This window comes from Zonotrichia albicollis, chromosome 3, assembly GCF_047830755.1.
Source record: "Zonotrichia albicollis isolate bZonAlb1 chromosome 3, bZonAlb1.hap1, whole genome shotgun sequence".
Classification (NCBI taxonomy): Eukaryota; Metazoa; Chordata; class Aves; order Passeriformes; family Passerellidae; genus Zonotrichia; species Zonotrichia albicollis.
In genome coordinates this window covers 41,012,435-41,034,679 of record NC_133821.1, presented here as the reverse complement: position 1 = coordinate 41,034,679, position 22,245 = coordinate 41,012,435, and the positions used below count along the sequence as shown (strand labels likewise).

Genomic DNA, 22,245 nt, shown 5'->3' with positions numbered 1-22,245 from the left:
CTAGAATATATTAATCCTGGCTTACAGCTGTCATAGCTCAACTACTGTGTAAGTTTCTGTATTTAGTTGTTAAACAACAAATATATATCTAATGTAATACTAAACAGCATAATTTATTATTTTGAGTTATAGTCACTGGAGAAAGAGAAAACAACAAACAAACAAGGCAGATATTGAAGGTGATTGGCTTTCACTCTGCACCCCCAATGTGCCCCCACTGAATGGAAGATACTGTCCATCAGAGAAAATATTTTCCTCTCCGGAATACCTTGGCAGCTTGGGTTTTGGGTAAGGAAGGGGAAAGTGAAGCCAACTATGCAACTAATGATTTTACCAATGAATAAAAAACTCTTTCTCCCCAATTACTTTTCATGTCTAGATCTATGAGGTGTACACAAGTAATGTTTTATTAAAAATTCCTGTTTGAGTTCTTCAAACACTTCATATTAACCTATATATATTTTCATCTCTCTTCCCAACCTCAAAGACAGATGCAGTACTGCTAAGAAAATCTTGCTGTGCCACGCTGCTTACTTTGGTAGCCAGAGACAAAACGTGGCAGAGCTGCAGAAAGCTGAGAGAATTCCCATACGGTGAAATGATTTCACTGAGGCAGCAGAAAGATCAGCTATTCCCATGTCATCTTTAGAACGGCTGCTATACATGTGTCAGTGCACAGAAATGGAAGCTCATCACTTCTTGGAAAGGAAAAAAAATTCTTTAAGGATTAGAATACAAAAACCTCACACAGCCTAGAATACAAAACAGCAGCACCCTCTCTGGACATGTTTCTGCCACTTGGCACCTGGCATATTTCATATGTGATCTGCTCGAGGCAAGAGTTCTCAGGAAAGCATGGTAGTTACCATCCTCCCCTTCTGAGCAGCTCAAAGCCACCAGAAAAGCAGAAAATCATGGTTCCTGCCATCTTTTTTCACTGCCATCTCTAGTGTAATGACAGACCTACCCTAACTGCTTGCGTTCCCATCGGAATCACACTGGCAACATGAGCAGGGCCAGCACACGGAGCCAAGTGGACAAGCCCTTGAGGCTGCCTTTGCCACTTCCCAGTCTCTGCAGGATTACACAAACCAGCAGGACTTAGGATAGCTGACCTCTCATTTCCCTCTCAGCATTATCTGTGTTTGCAGTATGAATTTCATGTTTGTCAGGGCAAGAACCATGCCAGATGTAAAAGAAGTCTTTTAGCTGAGTCCTAGATTTCCTACTTCTCTTCTGTGGGGAATGGTTTGCGACCTTTTTTGAGAAAGAAAAATAAGACAAATGAACCACATTGTCTCAGTCTGACAGGCAACACCCTTGTGTCTTGCTAACCTGTGAAAGGTTTACTGTCCTTTACTGACCTATGCAGAAAGTTGAGCTGGAAGCAAGAGGTGCAGGATATGAGTCAGCAGCACGTGCAGTATAGGAGGATGGTGGGAATTAATAAGTTCCACATTAAGTGAAGAGGACATTGGTTGACTACACAAGTTTGGTTCCGGATCAGCTAAGCATAAAGGAGTGAATACCCAGCTGGCCTATGTTAAACGAGGTTCTGCAAGACTCTCGATAATCCTAGAACTTGTATAGTCTGTTTTAACAAACAAAATCCAAGGCAGAAATATCTTGTTTCTAACAGGACAATGGGGTTGTGGACAGTAGCCGCCTACCACAAGGTCAAAGTTGAAACTGAAACAAAAAGTAGGAAGTAATCATTGAGGGAATAATATTAACTTTCACTTCTAGAAGAACAGAAACTCCACAAGCTTCATGCTTGATGTTGACAGATGTAAATAACACACATATCCAAAAGAATACATGAAGTTTATGCAAAAAACTAGAGAGATGACTAAGACTATATAGGATTCCTTCTCCTTTATGTATGAATTGAAATAGAAGAAAAAAATAAAAACAAACCCTGGAAAGCAAGTGTTATTCCTCAGGTTTACATTCCTATGTAGATCAACTACAAATAGCAGGGGAAATGTTTTCCCCTTGCTGTCATAACCAATCACTTTATAAATGCAGCGCAAGTGCTATAGCAAGTGCATACATATTTTGCATTTTTCAATCAACAGTTTAGTCTTAAAATATAGCTCTCTTATCAAAAGACAAAGTTTTTAAAATTCCCAGTGGGGGAAAAAAATCCTGGCAAAACATGGATTAACATACTTCAACGGAGGAATTTTTTTCCAACAATAGTAAGATTTAATACAGAATGAGATGATATTTTCACATTTCTATCAATACAGCAAATAGAATATTATCTTCTCACTTTTCCACAGTCTTGGGAAAAAGAAGAACTCAAAGAAGTTTTGCTGGCTTTTTAAAACTGTTTCAACATGTCAGTGTTTTTTGTTTACTTGTGTGCTTTTAATATGACAATTATAAAAGTTATTTACATTTGCTACAAGTGACTTTAAATGATCCACCAGTATCTTACAGCATACAAACCAGAAGGGTATATATAGAGTTTGAACACATTGTATATAACACACTTTACCCAAAAGGTTATATAACAAGATTGAACTTGCTCTGCAGAGAGAGTTGGGCTAATCTTGTTGATTCTTCATTTACCCAGCCAACTTCTTAGTGTTTCATTCTGTTCATGCAACAGTGCTTCTCAATGCATAAATTAATTACAAAACCAAGACTCACTATTGCTTTCCCTTCATTATGCTTTACTTTGTCTGTTAGGAACTTGTGCCTTCACCTAAGCAGATTTTTTTCTTACCTAACTGAGCCTCCAGCACATGCCACTTCATACAAAGCTGTCCCTACATCTAAGCCTGATAGTTAAAAATGCATGTAAATACATGCCTAGTTTTCACTCTGCATAGTTTTGTGATACAACAGACAGCAAATTAGGCATCATTTTTGGCTGTTAGTTTAGAACACAGAATACCCAGATTTCTTTACACGTCTTGTTCTTGATTTCTTATTTAAGTCATTTTGTCACAATTCATTTTTGATTTGTTTTTAAGTGGAAACCTCCTGTTCTGAGACTTAGATGTGGCTGGCACTTTTTTTTTTAAGCAGCCTTGCTAGTTTTATTGCAATATTTTATTATTTCCATTTAGGTGGAAAAAGCACAGAGTGGGATACCTTGTCCTTTACTGGACTATGAAAGCAGAGTCCAATGAAAGTACTTAAGTACATGCTATGAAGAAAACTGTGGATTAGAGCTCAACATCTCTTTTAATTTACTGATAAACCAGTACAGAACAGGCTGTCCAGTAAGAACACCAAAGACAAGAAACTACCAAACAAGATAGTATCAAACACAGAGAAACATGGAAATGGTCTTTACCAGAGAGAAAATACACTTGACTAAACAACTGCATGTAAAGAAGCCCTGTATATGTCCTTCAAAGGGCACAACTGAGTTTGAAGAGGGATTAGAAAACACTGACATCTTAATCTTACACACCTACCTTTACACTTGAGAATATTCACTATTTAGTGTAATTCTGAGGAAGCTTCTATAAGGTTCATTTACATGCTCAGAACCAAGGAAGAACACTGACATTCCCCAAAGCAAACTGGAACTGCTCAACATGAGCTCCAAAATCTCTCTGCAAAAGAGTTTGCTGGTTATGCCAGTGAACTCTTATTAGCATCTGAAGCTCTATAACATTAGCTGTTCTAAAAATTCACACTACCCAATCCCTTTTTGTAAATGCAAAAAGTATTTAAACAACAGCATCCTTGCTACAAGTTTGTGAATCCATTGTGTTTTTGTTGCCACACTTTGGTAGCTTGGGGGGCTGCAGGGGTGGCTTCTGTGATAATCTGCTTGAAGCTTCCTCCATGTCCAGCAGAGCCAATGCCAGCCAGTTCCAAGATGGATGTGCCACTGGCCGAGGCTGGACCTATCAGAAATGATGGCAACATCTCTATAATAATGCAGTTAAAAAGGAAAAAAAATGTTATTGCTCCAATGAAACTGCAGCCAGAGCAGAGAGGAGTGAGAATGTGGGAGGAACAGCTCTGCTGACACCAAGGTCAGTGCAGAAGGAGGGGCAGAGACGCTCCAGGCTCTGGAGCTGAGGTTCCCCTGCAGCCCCTGGTGCAGACCATGGTGGAGCAGCTGTGCCCCTGCAGCCCATGGAGGTCCCTGGGGATGCAGAGATCCACCTGCAGCCCACGGAGCAGCCCCACAGCAGAGCAGCTGGGTGCCCAAAGGAGGCTGTGACCCCAGGGAGGCCTGTGCTGGAGCAGGGCCCTGGCAGGAATGTGCAGACCCATGGAGAGAGCTCACTCTGGAGCAGGTTTCCTGGTAGGACCTGTGGGGGACCCATGCTGGAGCAGGCTGTGCCTGAAGGACTGAAACCCACGAAGAGTGACCCACATGCAGCAGTTCAGAGAGAGCTGCTGTGCCTGAAGGACTGAACCCCATGAAGAGTGACCCCAAGCAGCAGTTCAGAGAGAGCTGCTGTGCCTGAAGGACTGAGCCCCATGAAGAGTGACCCCCATGCAGCAGTTCAGAGAGAGCTGCTGTCCATGGGACAGACTCGGGCTGGAGCAGTTCACGGAGAGCTGTCTCCTGTGGGAGGGACTCCATGGCAGGCAGGGGAACAGCTCCTCTCCCTGAGCAGCGCCAGCAGTGTGATGAGCTGACCATAACACCCCCATTCCCCGTCTCCCTGAGCCACTGAGTGGGAGGAGGTAGAGCCTGTGAAGGAGGGAGGGGTTTAAGGGGAAGATTTTTTTAAGATTTATTTTACTTCTCATCATCCTGCTCTGATTTTGTTAGTAATAAATTCAATTAATATCCCCAAGTTGAAACTGTTTTGCCTGTGATGGTAACTGGTGAGTGATCTCTTCCTGTCCTTATCTCAACTCACAAACCTTTCCCTGTATTTTCTCTCTCCTGTCCCATTGCGGAGGGGAGTGCCTGGCATCCAGCCAGTGTCAACCCACCACATTTTACTAGTGCATACAGTCTCCAGGACCTTCCAAAAATGAAGTTTTTCAGAAGAATCTGTGTTTAGATACAATGCCATTATAAATAAAACATAAGAGATAATATTGTCACACTGCCCTACCTTTATTAAGACTAGTAGCTTAAGAATTTGTCCTGACTTTGCAGAACAGACCTGCTTTCTAACCATTCTGCCAAGTGGAAAATAGTTTTCCCACACCTTCTCCCAGGCACTGATGATAGATAGTATTTTTCCACCCTTTATCTTCAGCACCACTATTTTAACACAGCACCAATTACACATGTTAAACAATGCAGAAAGTTCTTCAGTGGACTGAGTCTCAAAAGAAACAGAGTGACAAATTTCAATCTGGGTATTTCAGGATTTTTTCCTTCTGGGTTTTTTGTTTTTGCAAGTGCAGAGTGTCTGTGGGAACAATGCTAAAATGATGAATTTGTAACAGAGACCGGGCACTTGACTTAGTTAATCCATAACTGCTGACAACCCAGTGAAGAGAGGAAGAAATTGATTTAACATGCAAAGGGCAGTCTCATTGAAGACAGCAATACAGGCACAAGCACCTCTCTTTGTATCCTCTTACTCTTCTGCTTCCTAGTTGGTAAAATGAATGAGAGTAGAGAATGCACATTTATCACAGGCAGAAACGCTCCTTATTTCAGTCTTTTAAGTGCTCATCTGTTTTTTCTTGTTTTTCAATTAAAATTTAATCAGACTAAGTGATCCTTTAGAAAGGCAATCTGTTAATTAACCCATATTAGACAGCAGAAATCATGCTCTTCAAGTACAATCTCAATTTATTATCCAGAAATAGCTCTCATTAGTCAGAGACAAGAAGGGGGGAAAGATTTTACATACAAATTTAGAAGATATATGCCCTGCTCTGGTTTTAGCTTGTTATCTGAAGGCCATGCAATAAATCATGAATTTGGAGGAGATGTAAAGAACCATCTCTTTACATGCCTGAACCTGAAAGACACATAAAACTCTAATTGTGGCTTAAATATAATATTTATGAGCCTGGAAACTTCAGGACACAGTCCAGTGGAAACAAATTGTGAGTTTACAGATAAATTAATTTCACATCATTGTTTGGAAACAGAAAAGGTAAATAATCCTGGCAGTTATTCCCTGCTTGAATGGATAATCAAAATTAGACAAAGCATCAGCAGCATCAAACAGCATACATAAGACCTGATGATAAAAATTTTATGGCACTCTATAGTACCAGCATTTGCTATATTGAATATTTTTTTCCTTACTTTCCCCTGCACACACTCCACTCGCCACATCCTACCCCCCAATTAAAACCAGACATTCATGTGCTGGCCATTTTAGTAATTCATATTGGTGTAAGTGCCGATCACTGCAATGAATTCTACTCTATCTACAAAAAGTCCATAGGATTGCTTCTACTTGACAGTCTTAGTATTGTGTAATGTTCTGCAAGATTAGCTGCTCAATCAGTGCTGGTAACTAGCACCACCACCTTTTCCTTCCCTGGTGGACACAAACATCACAAAGTGTATTGATATGTTTGAGTTTTGCAGGGAAAGTTACAGCTGAGTAATAAACCTAATCAAGACAGCTTTCCTGAGGATATGATGCTTCCCAAGATGCAAGTGCACATTTTTTTTTGTGTCACTTGGCATGGAGAACAAAGACTTAGAGAGGGTTTTAAAGTTAGTGAAAAATATCTTGGCAAACAATCCTGATTGAAATGATGAGAGAATTATCTCCTGTGGGACAAACAAATGGGTCGAGATCAAACTTAGCCCTCCTAGCTTCCCAACTTCTGCAATATCTGAAAAATATTAGAAAAACAGTAGTTCCAGGAAAGGTTCTCCATTTAATAACAGAAGGTGCCTGCCTGTAGAAGAGAACCATGGAAAACCATTTGACTTAGTTCGATTATAGGGACAACAGACTAGCAAAATACCATTTGAAACTCATCTAGTTTCTTTAATTTCCTACTTCAGTCTAGGCTGTAAACTTAAATTCTCCTTGAATTAGCCTGCAGTAAGAGGAGAACTCCAAAACTTCCGTATCTTGAAACTGGACCTCACTGCCCTTGAGAACAACATAGGTTTTGTCATCAATTTTATTTAGAGAAGATAAGCAAGTTGTACTGCAAAAATAAAGGGTGAGAGGAGATAGCGCTGCTTTCTTTTTACTGTATCAGAAACTATAAAGCAAGAACACAAACAAAAACCATTTAAACAAAAATCCAGTTTGGTATAGGAATAAACAACAAAAAAATAAGTCTGAATGGAACTAAGCTGCAAAACAGGCTCTCAACCAGGCAGTAGCTGTTAATCAAAGCATTCAGCGTGGTAGTGTATAAGAACCTCTATGCCCAAACCAAGGTCCAGATTAACAGTGATTAGTTTAGCTAATGTAAATATTTCTGCAATGTGGTGTTAGAGGTAAGATTTTGGAACTTGGATCCTTATTACTACTATAGTGCACTGAGGAGCATATTTTTGTCCTTAGTAAAATCCTCTTAGTAGGAGAGGAGTTCTTCAGAGAGATGTTGGGAGAAAGTGTTTATTCTTCTACCATTTTCTGTGGCTCCATTTAAAGGTGTGCAGGAGCTCTTCCTCAAGGATGGACACAAGGCCAAGTGCCCAAGAGATAAATGGTGAAGAGCAAAACAAATTACCTGGAAATAAACAACTCTACTGATAAACAGAAGACTAATACTTTTGCAGCACAAGCTTGATTAATTTTTTCTCCTTCTTCTTCTAACAAGAAGGACTTTAAGCAAGGTTTGAGCCATATAGAATACATATAATTTCCTTTACTGAATATACTAGCAGTTCTACAAAGTGGATGCATTACCCTACTGACTTTGTGAAGCCTTATCTTAAGGCCACATGGAAAAGAAGTACAAGTCAAGATTACTGATTTTGTAATGATAATTTGCACTCCTTATTTGTACCAAGTGCTATCCTACTGAAGGTTTACAGATGGCTGTTACGTCTACGGCTACAGACATAACACAAGAGCTGTCCTCTTCGGATTAAGCACATTTTGCATGGAAATATTCCATCTGACAATGGAAACAGAACACAGCAACATGGAATCTCAGCAACATGGTCCAGTGAAAGGTATCCCTGCCCATGGCAAGGGCATTATCTTTAAGGCTCCTTCCAACACAAACCATTGTATTTTTTTTTCTTTCGCTTTGTAAGAAGCAATGCAAGAGTTACATTTGTCTTTGCAGCTTTCCATCATAAGCATCTATTTTACAAAACAGTGTTTTAAAAATAGGCAGTATAAGAAATTTTCAGTCAAAACACACACACGTTTTCTAAAAAGTCCTCATATGGTGTACAGGAGTGTTTGTGGAAACCTGTTATAGTCTGCCCAGACATGATTTAGATAATACTTATTGATTTCATGGTCTGCAATGAGTTCTATGTTTTGCCTTTCTCCATCCTCATGGAAACGTCCCATTGCTTTCCCACACTACCTCTAACTGAAAGGAATGTCCTAAATCTGAGGCTTCATTTTTCATGCAGTAAAATTCAAGAATAAAATCACGGAAGGATGTTCAGCCCAAACAGGGCTGGACCTAAGCACAGATCCTCTCTAAGGCAAATTGAGGCCAAGCCACCACGTGAATTGATAGAAAAACAGAGTAGTCAGGCCTTTGAAAATATTTATTGCTCTTTCTACACCATGAAATCAAGGATGCAAACAAGCCTTGAAGAGAAAGTGAATGTAACACCACTGATCAGAAACCAAGCAGTTTTAAGATGCTACATGGTGAATTTTGAGGGGTTTTGGCAAATTGAATGATTACAGTTGAATGAATAATCCCTCACTACCAACCTCTAATGTCCTGCTGCTAATTTTGCTTTGACATAACAACTAGCTAACAACATACTTGATTAGAGACCTCCTGGCCCAGACGTATAAAATAGATGCGGTAAATTACTGTGATGAGAGAATTAATTAATTCTGCAATAACCCCCAAGTTTTGGAGCAGTTTCTATTTCAGAGTGAAACATGAAGTCATTGAGATTTAGGTGGTATGAGTCCATAAAAAACCAATTTCAACAACTGGAGTTCTATTTCTATTATGCAGTTCAAATAGGTGTTACTGTTTCCTTTGGAAAAAAAGGTCTAATGTGTAGGGAAATTAACCTCTTGGAGGCATGTCAATATTTTTACAGCATACACTGTTTAAGACTTGCTTGTGTATGATGTATAGTATGGACAGTTAATTTTCCCATAAGTCATAATTCATAGGACAAACAATGTGAGGGATATTAATGGAAAGAGATCAACAAGGTTATTTCCTTTTGTGACTTTCTGCACAGTTAAATAATACGTGAAACTCTTAATTCAGCAAATAAGTTAACTGGAACTATTTTGTCATTGCAGAATTGAATACTGAAGCTTCCCTATTTGTGATACTTGCAGATCCTATGCTTCAGCAAACTAATGTTGCCTAATTTTATTTCCCCTTTTGATTTCTGTGCAATGGATGTAAATACCAACTGTTTTCAAGAGGCATCTGGCTTTTTTGACAGATCATGACTATAGAATTTAGCAGTTTATATTTTTCCCCTATTAATTTCAGGACTAGAGTCCAGTTTTATGAACTACTTAATAAACTATTTTGATGAAAAGCATATTCAGTGCTTTACCAGCATTCCCTTGCTCTTTTGATTAATGCAGTAATAGAAATGTTTCCTTTTCACTTTCCCAAGTTCCACATAGACATGTTCTGAAGACAAATTAGCTAAAGATTATTGCTGCATGAGAACTGCAGCTGTTCTGCAGATGCTGAGTGTCCCTAATTTTCATTGACTTACCAACATTCTCATTGAGAAATAAAACCTATCAGACTATGTCATAGGTTTCATTAGTATAGCTTAATTTGGTAGACTTCTGTTTCAAAATGCTTATAACACACTTTGCCTTGGATGGAGAAAAGAAAAAGTATTTTGACAACTTTTATGTTGCATCAGTTGAAATTTAGACACGGGAATAATCTGTAATACCAGATTAGGCTTCCTTCCTATCTGAATACATACATGGTGACTAATGTAGCCAACTCCCCTTTAGAAGGGCTTTGGAAAATGCTGTTGTCCCCATTTCAGAGATAAGAAAGTGGAAGCAGAAGAGTCAAGAGTTTAATCAAGCCCTCACACCAGCTGGTGACCTGTGTTAGGCAGGGCTAGAACCAGACAGTGTTTGCATGAGACTCTTGCAACAGAGCTGGGACCGATTGCATAAGCAGATGGTAACCCATGGAGCAGTCTGTTTCCAAAATAATACATTTCAGTTCAGTAGCAATTGATTTAAGTAGATTTAAATGAAACCAAAACAGTCCTATTGTCAATAAAAACACAGTTTATTGAGATGAATTTATAAGATGCAGAGGGGTTGGACAGAAAATGTCAACATTACACAGGAGAAGTAGAAGAGGATACTGCGTTTAAAATGAAGCTTCCCAACACCCCCTAACCTGCCATGCTCTCAGTGTATAAGAACAGTTAATTAGAACAAGTCAAAACACAAGTGATCTAAACTTGACAGCTTTGCTTACAGAGGCCCAATAAACTTCTCAACTCAGTGGGTGAACTGAAGCATAAAGTAACACTGCATACTATATTCGCTCCCATTTATAGCCATGCATTAAAATATGCTTCAGGTTTAGAAATTTACAGAAAGCTACTTGTTAAGAACACTCTAAAAACTATTTGGTTTCTTAGGCACCAGGAGGAAAATGCCATAGACTTTTGGTTTCACAAGCACTTTTGTATTGCATCCCCAAATTTCAACACAACTTTAAAGGTCCTGTTTCTCTGAACACATGCTAGAGGCTGCTGCTGAAGCAAGCTAGTAGCACCACACACCTCATTTCCTATTTAACAACCTATCCTAACAACTGACTTGTCTGACAATTCAGTGAGCTTACACATGCTAGAATAAAAATCTTGCTTGTCCCAACAGCATCAAATAAAAAAAAACTGAAAGTGATCAGACTTGGGCGGAGCAGACTACTACTTGTAATAACATTTTTAATCAGGTAGACTTTTGAACTACAGAACAGGAACAAGAAAAAGACACACTGTTGGCTATTAACTCTTTAGGGTAGTGCCTTTGCCTAAGCCACCTTGTTAAGCCAAACAACCAACTAGGTTTCCAGGGTCAACCAAACACTTTTTGTAACTTCAACCACACCAGTCTATATCCCTATATCATTCCTGTATCAGGCACCAGGAGGAGGAGGCAAGGCAAGGCATGCTTCCAATGTCAACAGGGACAGGATGCTCTGTATGACTAGCAAGGTGATGGGTTTATCTTAAGGGATCTTACAAGGGCAAACACCTGCCACAGAAAGGCTCTTAGCTTTGAGACTTCTGTTATTATCCAGGGCTTAACCTGAAATAAAATGTTTTCATGTTACTTACTATAAATCTCTTCAACACTAGATTAACTGAAGACTGATCTTTGAGGAGGACTGGGGAAAGAGTGGAGGCTGCTCTGAACAAATGTTTTCAAATACAGAGATCTGCCGGCATATAGAAAGAAGTATGATCAGTAACTGAGATAACAGCCTAGGAAACAGTCTGACCTAGACACTCTCAGACCTGTAATAGCTTGGTTTGCCTAGTGCTGGGTGAGTGTATTATACTGGCAATTACATCAGTTTGCTGCTAAAAACTTGCTGTGCATTAGAATATTTCTTAAACACGGTTGTGTCCCCTTTTTTTTTGCAGCAGTTGTGTAACAGTAAAAATAACATAACATTAAAAACCATATACACAACATATGCATGAGAACACAATCTTCTGCTATTTTAATACATTTGGCACTACACTAGTAAGTACACAGAGGGGGCTTTCTTACCAAGGGAGCTTCCAATCACTAACTGATAGAAAGCAGAACAGATACTGCTTCAGTCATTCTCCAATCATCTTCTCAGTCCTGCACCACATCCACCACATCTAGTTCCTGTTCAAATCCCCAGGTAAACTAGAAATTGCAAATATCTTGTAGAAAGAATTTTAACTAAGTGAAAAGGTAAGCCTAGTCAACTGAAAAATCTTTCCACTTTTAAACTACCATGCACACTTTCAGATTCATTCAGAAAATTTCCCATCCATTTGCAGGTTTGCCCTGAACAGCTAACACAAGACAAATTGCAGGCAAAGAGCAATGTACAGCATTGAAGTGTGGTAGGTTATTCGCAGACTCTGTGCTCCATCACTTCTCAACCATCCCACCCCTGACCAAGCCAAACCACTCTGTCACCTTCTTGCTACTGTATTGAAGGCAAGAGGGATCAAGTGGCAGAAGTACCATAGTTGTTGCCTTCTGCTACTCTTCTCCTTCCTGCCACTGACATCTGTGACTGTTCAGCACCATCGAGTACCTTCTCTGAAGCTGAGACAGAGCAAGCACTCATACATTTCTAAGTAGAGAACTCTCAAGCTTAAAAGCTGCTCACATACAAGATGCTAAGGAAGTCAACAAAACCACAGAAAAGCTGCAGTTGTCTCAAGTAAGTGAGACAGTTTTTCCAAGATGCACAGAATTCAGCTAAAAACACCTACTCAATATCTAGCATGAAACTATGACAGTGATTCTCCACTAGGAGACAAGAAGTAGCCAGCTGTGAGAACATCCAAATAACCAATTGTCTAATTGTAGCAGAGCTAAACAAGCATTATTTATTAAAACATGCAAATAATGCCAAGGTACTTTCAAAGTCTGAACTATATTTTACTTCCCCTAAATATAAAATAAAGACATCTATTCTCATTTCATTAATCAAGTTGACAGCTTTAGGACCTTGCAGAGACTATGTAATAACTTCATGAAAAAGCACTGTTATCCTATAGTCACAATCCAGTTAAGACACTACCAGTAAATCCAGTATTACTGTAACAAATAACACAAACACACAATAAAGATGACTACTGGGTTTGCTGCTAAACAGAAGCAACTTCAAAATTTTTGCTCTCTCCCTTTCCTTGCCTTCTACCTGAAAAGCCATGAAAAAAGTCGGAAACAGGCAAGTGGTAGTTTAAAAGGGCAATTGATAGTGACACAGGTGAAAAATTTTCAGAGTGCACTGATAAAAATAAGAAAGAGTGAAGCATAAACTCCAGTGCCCTTCAAAAACCCTTGTGCCAACAAGGCAAGCACTGATTGCCCTCTGTCATTCTGCAGTCACGTACACACCACTTAGACAGGCCTGAAGCCTTAACTGGCAGGTTATCATAGATCAACTATTTAACTTGATTTTAAAATATTTGCATTACAGTCTGTAGCTGGTTAACAGCCACTGTAAGAGCCAAGCATGTGGCAGGTTGAGCGTTCCAGCCAGATGAATGCAAGAGAGACTAAGGGAGAAGTTGGTATCACAATGAGCTTGATTAAACCCTTCTCTTTGTTCAGCTGCTTGGCTCCAAACATCTCCTCTGTTTCTTTGGTGCCGGGAGGAGACTCATCAACTTCACTTCCATTACAGGCCAGAACCAATCTACTCACAAACTGCCGTTTCTCTAGCGAGGGACCAAACATGACTCTTGAGCAACTTTTCTCCACAGCTTTTTTTCCTCATTTGGAGTAGGCTGGGAGTAGCAAAGAAGAGCAGCAATATGTGCATTTGGAGGTCACACAGAGAAGTCATCACTGATAATCGGATATTTTAGCCAGGCCATCAAAAACACTGTATCATATCTGGCTTTGCTTTCTACCTCGGGACCTTCACAACCCTTTGCAGAATTATTTTCAAGTTCCATCAGCTATTACTCACTCGCTGCCATTATCTGACAATCTTGTGACTTAATTTGCAGTCCAACTGAATGTTAGCTGTCACTATTGTTAGGAAGTATCAGAATACAGAGACCTGTGATAGGTCCAACTGGAACATTTTTGCACCTCTTGCAGTCTCAAAGAGATGTACAGGTCTGGGAGTTTTGTTTCTCAGCAGCTGGAAACTGCTTGCACAGTATTTCCAAGATGCCAACACAGAACAAAGTCGGTTTAGTATTTGTCAGTTTGCTCAATCACAATCTGTTTCATTAAAGCAGAAATACAGTGCTACAGACAGGCTGATCTGTAGCAATCGACCCCACAACAGAAGTTAAAAAACATAGGTCCATCGTTAAGAAACTCTACAGATACACATATGGTTAGAAAAAGAAACACAACCTATTATTTGTTTCCTACTTCAATTTTATCACTCACATTTCTTTCTCTTAAGAAAATCTGTGTATGAGGTTTGATTTTTCAGAAGCTATTCTGCACCCAAGAGTGTATTTGATCCACTTGAGTTCACACAACACAATGCAGGGGGAAAAAAAAAAGGAATCACTTCCCTACTGTTTTGACTGTAAATAGAGCTACTACGGTGATACATGCCTAGGAATAATCTCTCCTGCCTACAATTCAAGAACCTGGTGATTTAAAGAAAAGATCTACCAATACTAGAACCAGCAGGGATGATGACGACGGACCTGACAGAGTCAAGACAGGAAACAAAAGGAAGATAAAGCTCCTTCAAGCTCAAGGCATCCCCTCAGCAGACAGAGCTAGCAAAAATGCAGAGTACATATTACATGCTTATTTTGAAAATTCAATCGGCCTCAAAGTGTGGCTCTCCTGAGGATGTCAGTAGCACCACAGGTGGTGCTTCTGGATTTTAATTTAACTGAAGAGTGCAACTCTTCCACTCGTCCTGTTACTGTGTTCTGTTACATACTACAGAGTAGATTCAGTTTGTGATGAGCTCAGTTTGGACAAACAAAGCCCAAGGACATACTAATCTTCCAGCCTACTCCAGGAAGAAATTTAACTACATGTTCCTATGCATTCAATCCATAGAATCAAACAAGTGCCAGGACAAAATAAAACCTCTGCAAATCACAGGCACTGTGATCAGCAGATCCACAGCACCAAAGTGCACAAGCATTCTCCTTTGCTCTCCAGCTGATCAGATTATTTACTCTCACTTGCAATCCAGCTTGTTTCTGGGTTGTGTATTATTATGTCGGCATCTAATTGCACTACAAGCAAGGAAAACAACTGTTCTGAAAGTCAACAGCATTCAGAGAAAAGCAAAACAATTCATTGTGTTTAATTATTAATACACAGCAAAAATAACAATTTGTTTTGAAGAAGGAAATCTGTACTAACTCATCCTTACATTGTATCTTCACTGGCTACAGAAGGTATCTTGCAAAAACCATATATAGAGTATGAACCAAAGCATAGAACAAGTTGTTGATAACTTGCAAAACTACTTGCATGCCATGGTCTCTGGAGCAGAGCTTGCCAAAAACACACCTAGCAGCAGAAGGTAACATGCAAGGTAACACAAACATTCAATTCTACGGTAACAGAAGGACAGCATACTAGGAACACTCAAAGATTAAGTTCATAACAGGAAAAAGGAAAAGCCCATAGCAAAAAAACTATGGCTTCTGATCGATTGCTATTGCTCCATCAGCAGAGTTGCAGTGTATGCACTATCAGCTTTGTTTAACTATGTTCCAAGAAAGTTCAAACAATTTAATGGTTAAACAGGGAAAAAGGAAAAAAAAAAAAAAAAGAAAACACAACAGAAAAGCATGCCTGCTTACATTTGGTTTCCTGTGTAGAAACACACAGAGAAAAGCTGGGGGGTAACACAGCTGGACAGCAGCAGGAACTTCTTTGCAGAAAGGGCTGTTAAGCATTGGAATGGACTACCCAGGAAGGTGCTGGAGTCACCATCACTGGAGGCATTCAAGAAACAACTGGACATGGCACCCAGTGCCAGAGTCCACTTGACAAGTTGGTGTTTGGTCAAAGGTTGGACTCTATGATCTCAGAGGTTTTCTCCAACCCTAACAATTCTGTGCTGCCTGTCCTCAATTCTTCTCTAATGTTGCAGTGGCAGTACCCCTAAGTCATACTCTGAGGCACCTCAGTGAACAGTGGTCCTACATTTTCATCTCAGTTCATAGCTGCTGAATTTGGACTATGCATAATTAAGATATAAATTTGAACAACCTAGGAATACCTTCCTGACATGCATAAACCTTAATTTACACTGTCAAGTTTTTATATGAAAGGTATTAGAAGTAGTTAACAACTTTGTTTCATTGGCAGTCACTTGTCCTTCTTTGAAAGATGCTCAGCTTATGAAAAATGCTTCGCCTTGAAAGAGACAAATCAACTGGCATTCCAGATAATTAATTCAGTTCCTTATTTATCCACCCCACCTTCAATATCTCCAATGGAAGGGATCAGGATGGTAAAGAGCAAACAAACAAACCCAAGTAAGTCTAGAATCTCATTTATCCGTCTCCTGAAGAGCACAAAAAAGGGAAAATATTATGAAAAAGATGCCCCTATTAACTTTACATTGAAAAACAAATCACTCTATAAAGCCTAAGCAAAAGCCATCATCTCTGTTACATGTTGAATAAAACATTGAAGACCTAGTTCAAGTTTTTAAGAAAACTTTAGTTTTTCTAGTTTGCAGACTCTCTCAAAAGTGTTGCACATAGATTTAAACCTTGAAGTTTAAATAAAGCAGCTTGAAATTAAAGCAACGTGGGAAACAATGTTTGGAATGAGAGAATATTCTTAACAATTTAAGATTAATTCCAAGAATATTCAAGCAAGCTTCACCATCTTCAAACACAAACCAAAATCCTGGAAATACACCTGTAGGTACTTGTGAAAAGTGAAGACGCTTTAAAAACCAAGGGAGAAACCAGTATTAATCCACTTAACTGTTATTTTCTTTAGCATAAACCATGTGCCATGTATATTACAGCAGCCCTCCTTAAAAGTTTTTTAAAATGTTTGTTCACTGCACTGGGCTTTAAGTCTAAACATTTTGGTTTCTAAAGCTATATCTCAGGCCTGCTTAGAGTCTTACACACTTCTTAACTAAAGACTCCTACTATTTGTTCTCATACTCAATATGTTTGTCTGCTTCCCCTAAACACAGGCAGCAGTTTCTCTTTTCATTTTATTACTGTTTTGAAAGCAACCATTTTCACTCATCTGCAAATGATTCCCTTTCTTTTCACCACCCTTGATGTTTATCAGTGGGACCGGTATCATTTTTCAATGACTGGTGGGCAAGTAGAAGATTTCCTGGTAAATAAGACGTGGCCCAGGGTAGGCAAACCTTTGCACATGTGAGTAGACAAAATTGAGGGTCAAGAGGGCACCTCCTTGCATGAATAGCTCCTTTATCATTGAAGCTGATGTTTCACAACCAGGATGGAGCAATAAAGAGTAAAAGTAAGGAACTGGAGGAGAGGGAAATGACTGAATCACCTTATATTTGGCTCAGTCTTCCAAACTCCCTCCTAACAGCAGGGTAGATAAAAGTGTCATCACTGGATCCCTGCTTTGCTGCCCTTCCTAAAGAGTCCCAGGACTTAGGGCCACTGAAACAAGTGGCAATGACAAGCCACAGAATTGTATCAACAGACAAAGGTGTTACACTACTTTTAAGATCCTACAATGAAGATAAATACGATATAGTGACATTAATACTAACAATTTTAATTTCTGCACACATTCCAAAGAGTTATGAGACATTTCTCTTCCAAAGTAATTGTACATAGAGATGGGAGATTACACAGCTCCTTGTGTCAATACACAGTTGTGGTTGAGGGTCTTTGGAGGCTTAAATAATGTGAATAATGTGGCATCTCAGCCACATTTATATCTGAGCAATCAGCTCTACCCAGAAGAACATGGACAAGCAGAAATCAGCCTATACACTGCCCAGGGTCGGTTATCTTTAAAATCAGGGTCCACATAACGTTACTCTGAGAAGTGTTTAAGTACTTTACCTCTTACAGTTATGATAAATAGTATGGTACTTTCAACAATCAAAAGCAAATGGATTCTTCACACAAGAGACTCGTAAAAGTTGCTTTTAAGCAAGTTCATTTTTAGGCATTTCTCAGGATGGAGGGAAAAGGCTTTCTTTTTAGCATATCCTACAATACTTAGCTTGTAAATTTTTGCAAGTGTGTTAAACACATTTCAATAAACATTTATTGTGGTGTGTTTCTACTGTAATACATTGTGAAATTTTTATTACAGAATATAAACTTTAGACAGTATTTGACCAAATACAGCCTACTTAATAATCAGTCAAACTCTTGGTACAACAGAGATGCTGGTCTGTACATGAGCTGAGAATCTGTGCTGATAACCTATTTGTCTTTTTAAGTGCTCAAGATCAACGCTACAGATCTGGCTTTGTAGCCATTCCACACAGTTTCCATTGCACTTACAGCTAGCATCAGGCTCAAAGGAACACACGAGCTAACCTGGGTGGGGAACAAGGGCAGCAGAGAGACTGGTCTCTGAATAAGTCAGTCCTTGTCACCTTTCAGGCTGCTTCTGGAAACAAAATTGGTATTGTTAGTCCAACTTGAACATTTCTTGGCATCTTTCATTTTACCAACATCCATTTAAAATCCTACAGCTGGTGATATTTGCTGAAGAACTTTATCCAGCATGTTTTAAGTGGGGGTCTTAAATAGAACATCAGAGAAGTAACAGCAAAGCTCAACATGGCTCTGTAAAGTCACAAGAGTATCAGTGGGGACCAACATCAGAGTGAAATAAAAGGCTTCAAGATGAAATTACCTATTAAAAAAGAGACAACAGCAGAAAAATTAGTTAAACCACGCAAAATCCCAAGCACAAGTTTAGGGAGTCTTTGGAAGAAGCTAGAAGAGGAGGCTCAGAGGAACAAGATAGCAGTGGGGATGAGGATGAGTGGGGAGGTGTTAAAAGCCCATTTTTCAATCAACATGTTCTGGTAGTGAATAGAGAATAAATTTGGAGGTTTAATAATAGAAGAGGATGATCAGGTTTTGTGAAAGAGATGCAAGCAATGTTTTAAAGATTCGGCAGAACCCAAGAGAAGCAGCAGTGAGTGGCTGAGAAAGGACAACTACAAAGACTATTTCTGATATTCTTTACAGCTTATTTAGGACAGAATCCTGATGTCCTTACATGATTCCCCACCCCGCAATCAGTTAGCTTCAGCTAGGTTAGATTTCACCCTACCATTGTCCTCTGGCAGATATGACACACTCCCCTCTTTACCATCACTTCTTATATAGAACTTGAATATGAACAGGCACAAAACTACAACTCTAAAAGACAGCAGGCAGTAAAGTTTGCAGTTACCAATAACTATGAAATAAAGGCATTTACATTTGAGCTAACCTGAATTTAGGATGACAACAGAATATCTATGTGGGATCATCAGACTAGCAAGACTGGACATGGAAAGTAGGATAGGATTGGAAGAAGTGCAGAGGGAAACCTCAAACCACGTATGATATTATCAGCAGGAGCTAATGCATTGGAGAGGAAAGGCCCTCCACACTTTTTCATTATCATTTGTATTTTAAGAAAAAAAACCCCAAAACCAAAAGACCCCCAGCTTTCTGCCACTTCAGGATTCATTGTGATACTCATAATGGGAAAAAACAACCAAACATAAAACACTGTTAATGATTCCCTCATACCAACATAATTTTCATAATAAATTAAGGCAGAATGTAGATCCTGCATTATATCTGCAGCAAGTTAAGTGTGCCAGGCACATCTCAATCCAAACAATGCTTTTTTCCCTGAGGACATTAAAACAGGTTTGGGATATAACCTAGAGTAAGATTTCATTAAGACTCCAAAATAGCAAAAACCTACTCCAAACACATAACATGTCTTTCATTTTCCAACATCTCCTTACAGTTTCAAGCCTCTATCCACCTGTTCCACTAAATACCACGGACACTTAGCAGGGCACTAAGACGGGAACAATAAGGTCATTGCCACCAGAACGCTCTGCTATCTGAAGCAGACAGAAGGAAGCCACCAACCGAAGAAAGAGAACTTTAACCACAAACTTTTAGGATAAAGAATCTATACTCTTCCAAGCTTGCATAGTATCGATTACACCAAGAAAACTAATGAGCCACTTCGCCATTCTTCTGTATTTGAGCATTTTAATCGACTTTTAGTGAATTTGAAAATAAAATAATTTTATTAAAAATCCAAACATAATAACAGAAAATATTACTCGGTATAAACATTTCTGAAATAAAAGTCCCAAAAGGCTCACTCTCACCACTGGAGCCCCACACATCTGGGCATAGTTCACTACTGCTTACCACGACATTTTAACAGATTCCACATCCATAAGAAGGCATTAACTAAGTTTATATAGCTCTCTTAATCGCTATCGATTAAGAATTAGGTTTGAAGAGCATTCTGCCGGATGAGCGAGACAGGACCATTATCAACTCCTTATGGCTTGGGAAAAAGTCAGTCTCCTAGAGTATAACAGCGCAGGAGTTGCGAGCATCCCTCCGTGCGAGCCGGGCACCCTTTCTTCCCGTTACCCCGACTGACCCGCGGGACCCCCAGGCACCTCTCCAGCATTTAGTACGGGAAGAAATTAAAAAAGCGAAAGGGAAGAAAATCAGACCAAACACAAGAGGATCGAGACGCTTGGCTTCACCTTCCCTTCCTCTTAACACAACACCCATTGAGGCAGAAGGAGGCACCGTGGGTGTTAAACAAGAGCCGCATTCACGGGCGCCGGGTTGAGCAGCGGGCGGGAGCACGCTCCGGGCGGCACCTCTGGGCCGGCCCGCTGAAAATCAACCCCCAGCTCCTTTAGGACTCAGAGGGAAAGAGCAAGCTCTGTCATTAAGTAGTTAGGAACGATTAAGAGGTTTCCCTACGCTCCCGCTCCAGGGACAGGTTTTCGGCACCGGGCTTTGTGAAGGCACAGACACGGTCGAGCTGTGCCGGGTCCCGGCTGCTTCCTCAGCCCGCTCGCCCACGGGCGCGGGGTTTTCCGCTCCAGGGCGCCCGCCATCACCTGCTGCTGCTGCTGCCTCCGGCACCCCCGGCCCTAACCCCGGTTCCCGCCCCGGCGGCGCCCGCTGTACCTACCTGCAGGATCCTGTCCAGACCCTCTTGGCCCAGGCAAGGGAACTGCTTGAGCAGCTCCGTCTTCTGCCGCTTGTAGTTGTCGGTAGCCGAGCGCCAGTGGGGCTCCTCCAGCACCTCGAAGATCGCCGCCCCAATGGACAGGTAGAAGATGATGGCCGAGGTCAACAAGGGGCCCCTGTCCACCATGGTGCTGGCGGCGGGCAAGGAGGGCGGGCGGGCGGAGTGCGGCGGGTGGGTGCCCAAAGCCGCCCTGTCCTTCCCCTGACACCTCTTCCTACCCCGGCCGTCTGCCGTGCTTCCACTCCCGGCTTCTGCCGCGTTCCCTTAGAGTCTTCCACACTCCCCTTCCACACTCCCCTCCCACTCTCTCCTCCTCCCTCCACTCCCCCCGGGCTGTCTCCTTCTCCTAGTTTTCTCCTCCCTCCAGAACAGCGATTTGAATCTGGGGCTCTCCCGCTTCCTCTCTTCCCCCCGCCCGCGCATGCGGCGCTGCCGCCGGGGAGCGGCCGCCGGGGCGCGGCGGGACCCGGCCCGCGGCCCGGCCGGGGGCGGGCGATCCCCGCGGCGCAGGAGGGAGGCGGTGGGCTCCGGCCATCGCCATCGCCAGCCCCCGAGGGGCCGCCTGGGGGAAGGGGAGCGGGGCCGCGACCTCCGTTTTTCCCGCCCTGCCTGCCGGGAGCCGGTGTGGGGCCGGGAGGGCAGCCCGGCCCCGGCCTCTTCTCCCTCAGCGCGCTTGGTCCCTGCGCCCGCAGCTGTCCGTGCGTCCCTCTCTGTCTTTTCCCCAGAGTCAGGGTAAGAAGGAGTAACGTCGCTCAGTTTTATTTTACTTGTTCTCTCATGCCGGCAGGTTCAGCGGAATTTCTCGTTTTCGACGCCGGGAGGCTACCTGTGGCTTTCCTGGATGTGTGGAAGCATGAGGGGAAGCTGAGCAGGAGCTTTGAGGAGAAAAGATGTTCGTCGGCAGATTTCACCCTTCCTGAGACGACCACACGTGGGCATTACAGTTCACTAGGAGCAGAAACTGCATCTCCATTTCTTACATGCTTTTGGTACCCTCAATAAATATCGCTATGTCTGTGTGTTTGGGAGGGAGGGGAAACACTGGGTAGTGATTTTCCATAAGATGCTCAAAATATATTCCAAGCTGAAGCTCTCTTGAAGCTCATCCTGTTTGTGAAACCCTCTTCTGGGGCCACTTACAGCCACGCACAAGCCCTTGCCCTTCTGTGTTCGAATTTAAATGGGTCAGGGAGAGATACAGTGATGTGTTATACACACTGGCAAAGTGCTTCTGGTGTGGACTTACAAACATCATTTTTGTGAGGGTAACTTG

At 41.2% G+C, this 22,245-nt stretch overlaps 1 protein-coding gene across 1 annotated transcript in view; it reads right to left on the bottom strand.

Annotated features, from left to right (window-relative positions):
• Positions 1-21,287, bottom strand: part of KCNK5 (potassium two pore domain channel subfamily K member 5) — a 34,802-nt gene extending 13,515 nt beyond the window's left edge. The window contains exon 1 of the mRNA XM_005483112.4: positions 20,913-21,287. Within this exon, the coding sequence (XP_005483169.1) occupies positions 20,913-21,098 (186 nt within the window). The 5' untranslated portion in view covers positions 21,099-21,287. The remainder of the gene's footprint in view (positions 1-20,912) is intronic.
• Between the last annotated feature and the right edge of the window lie 958 nt (positions 21,288-22,245).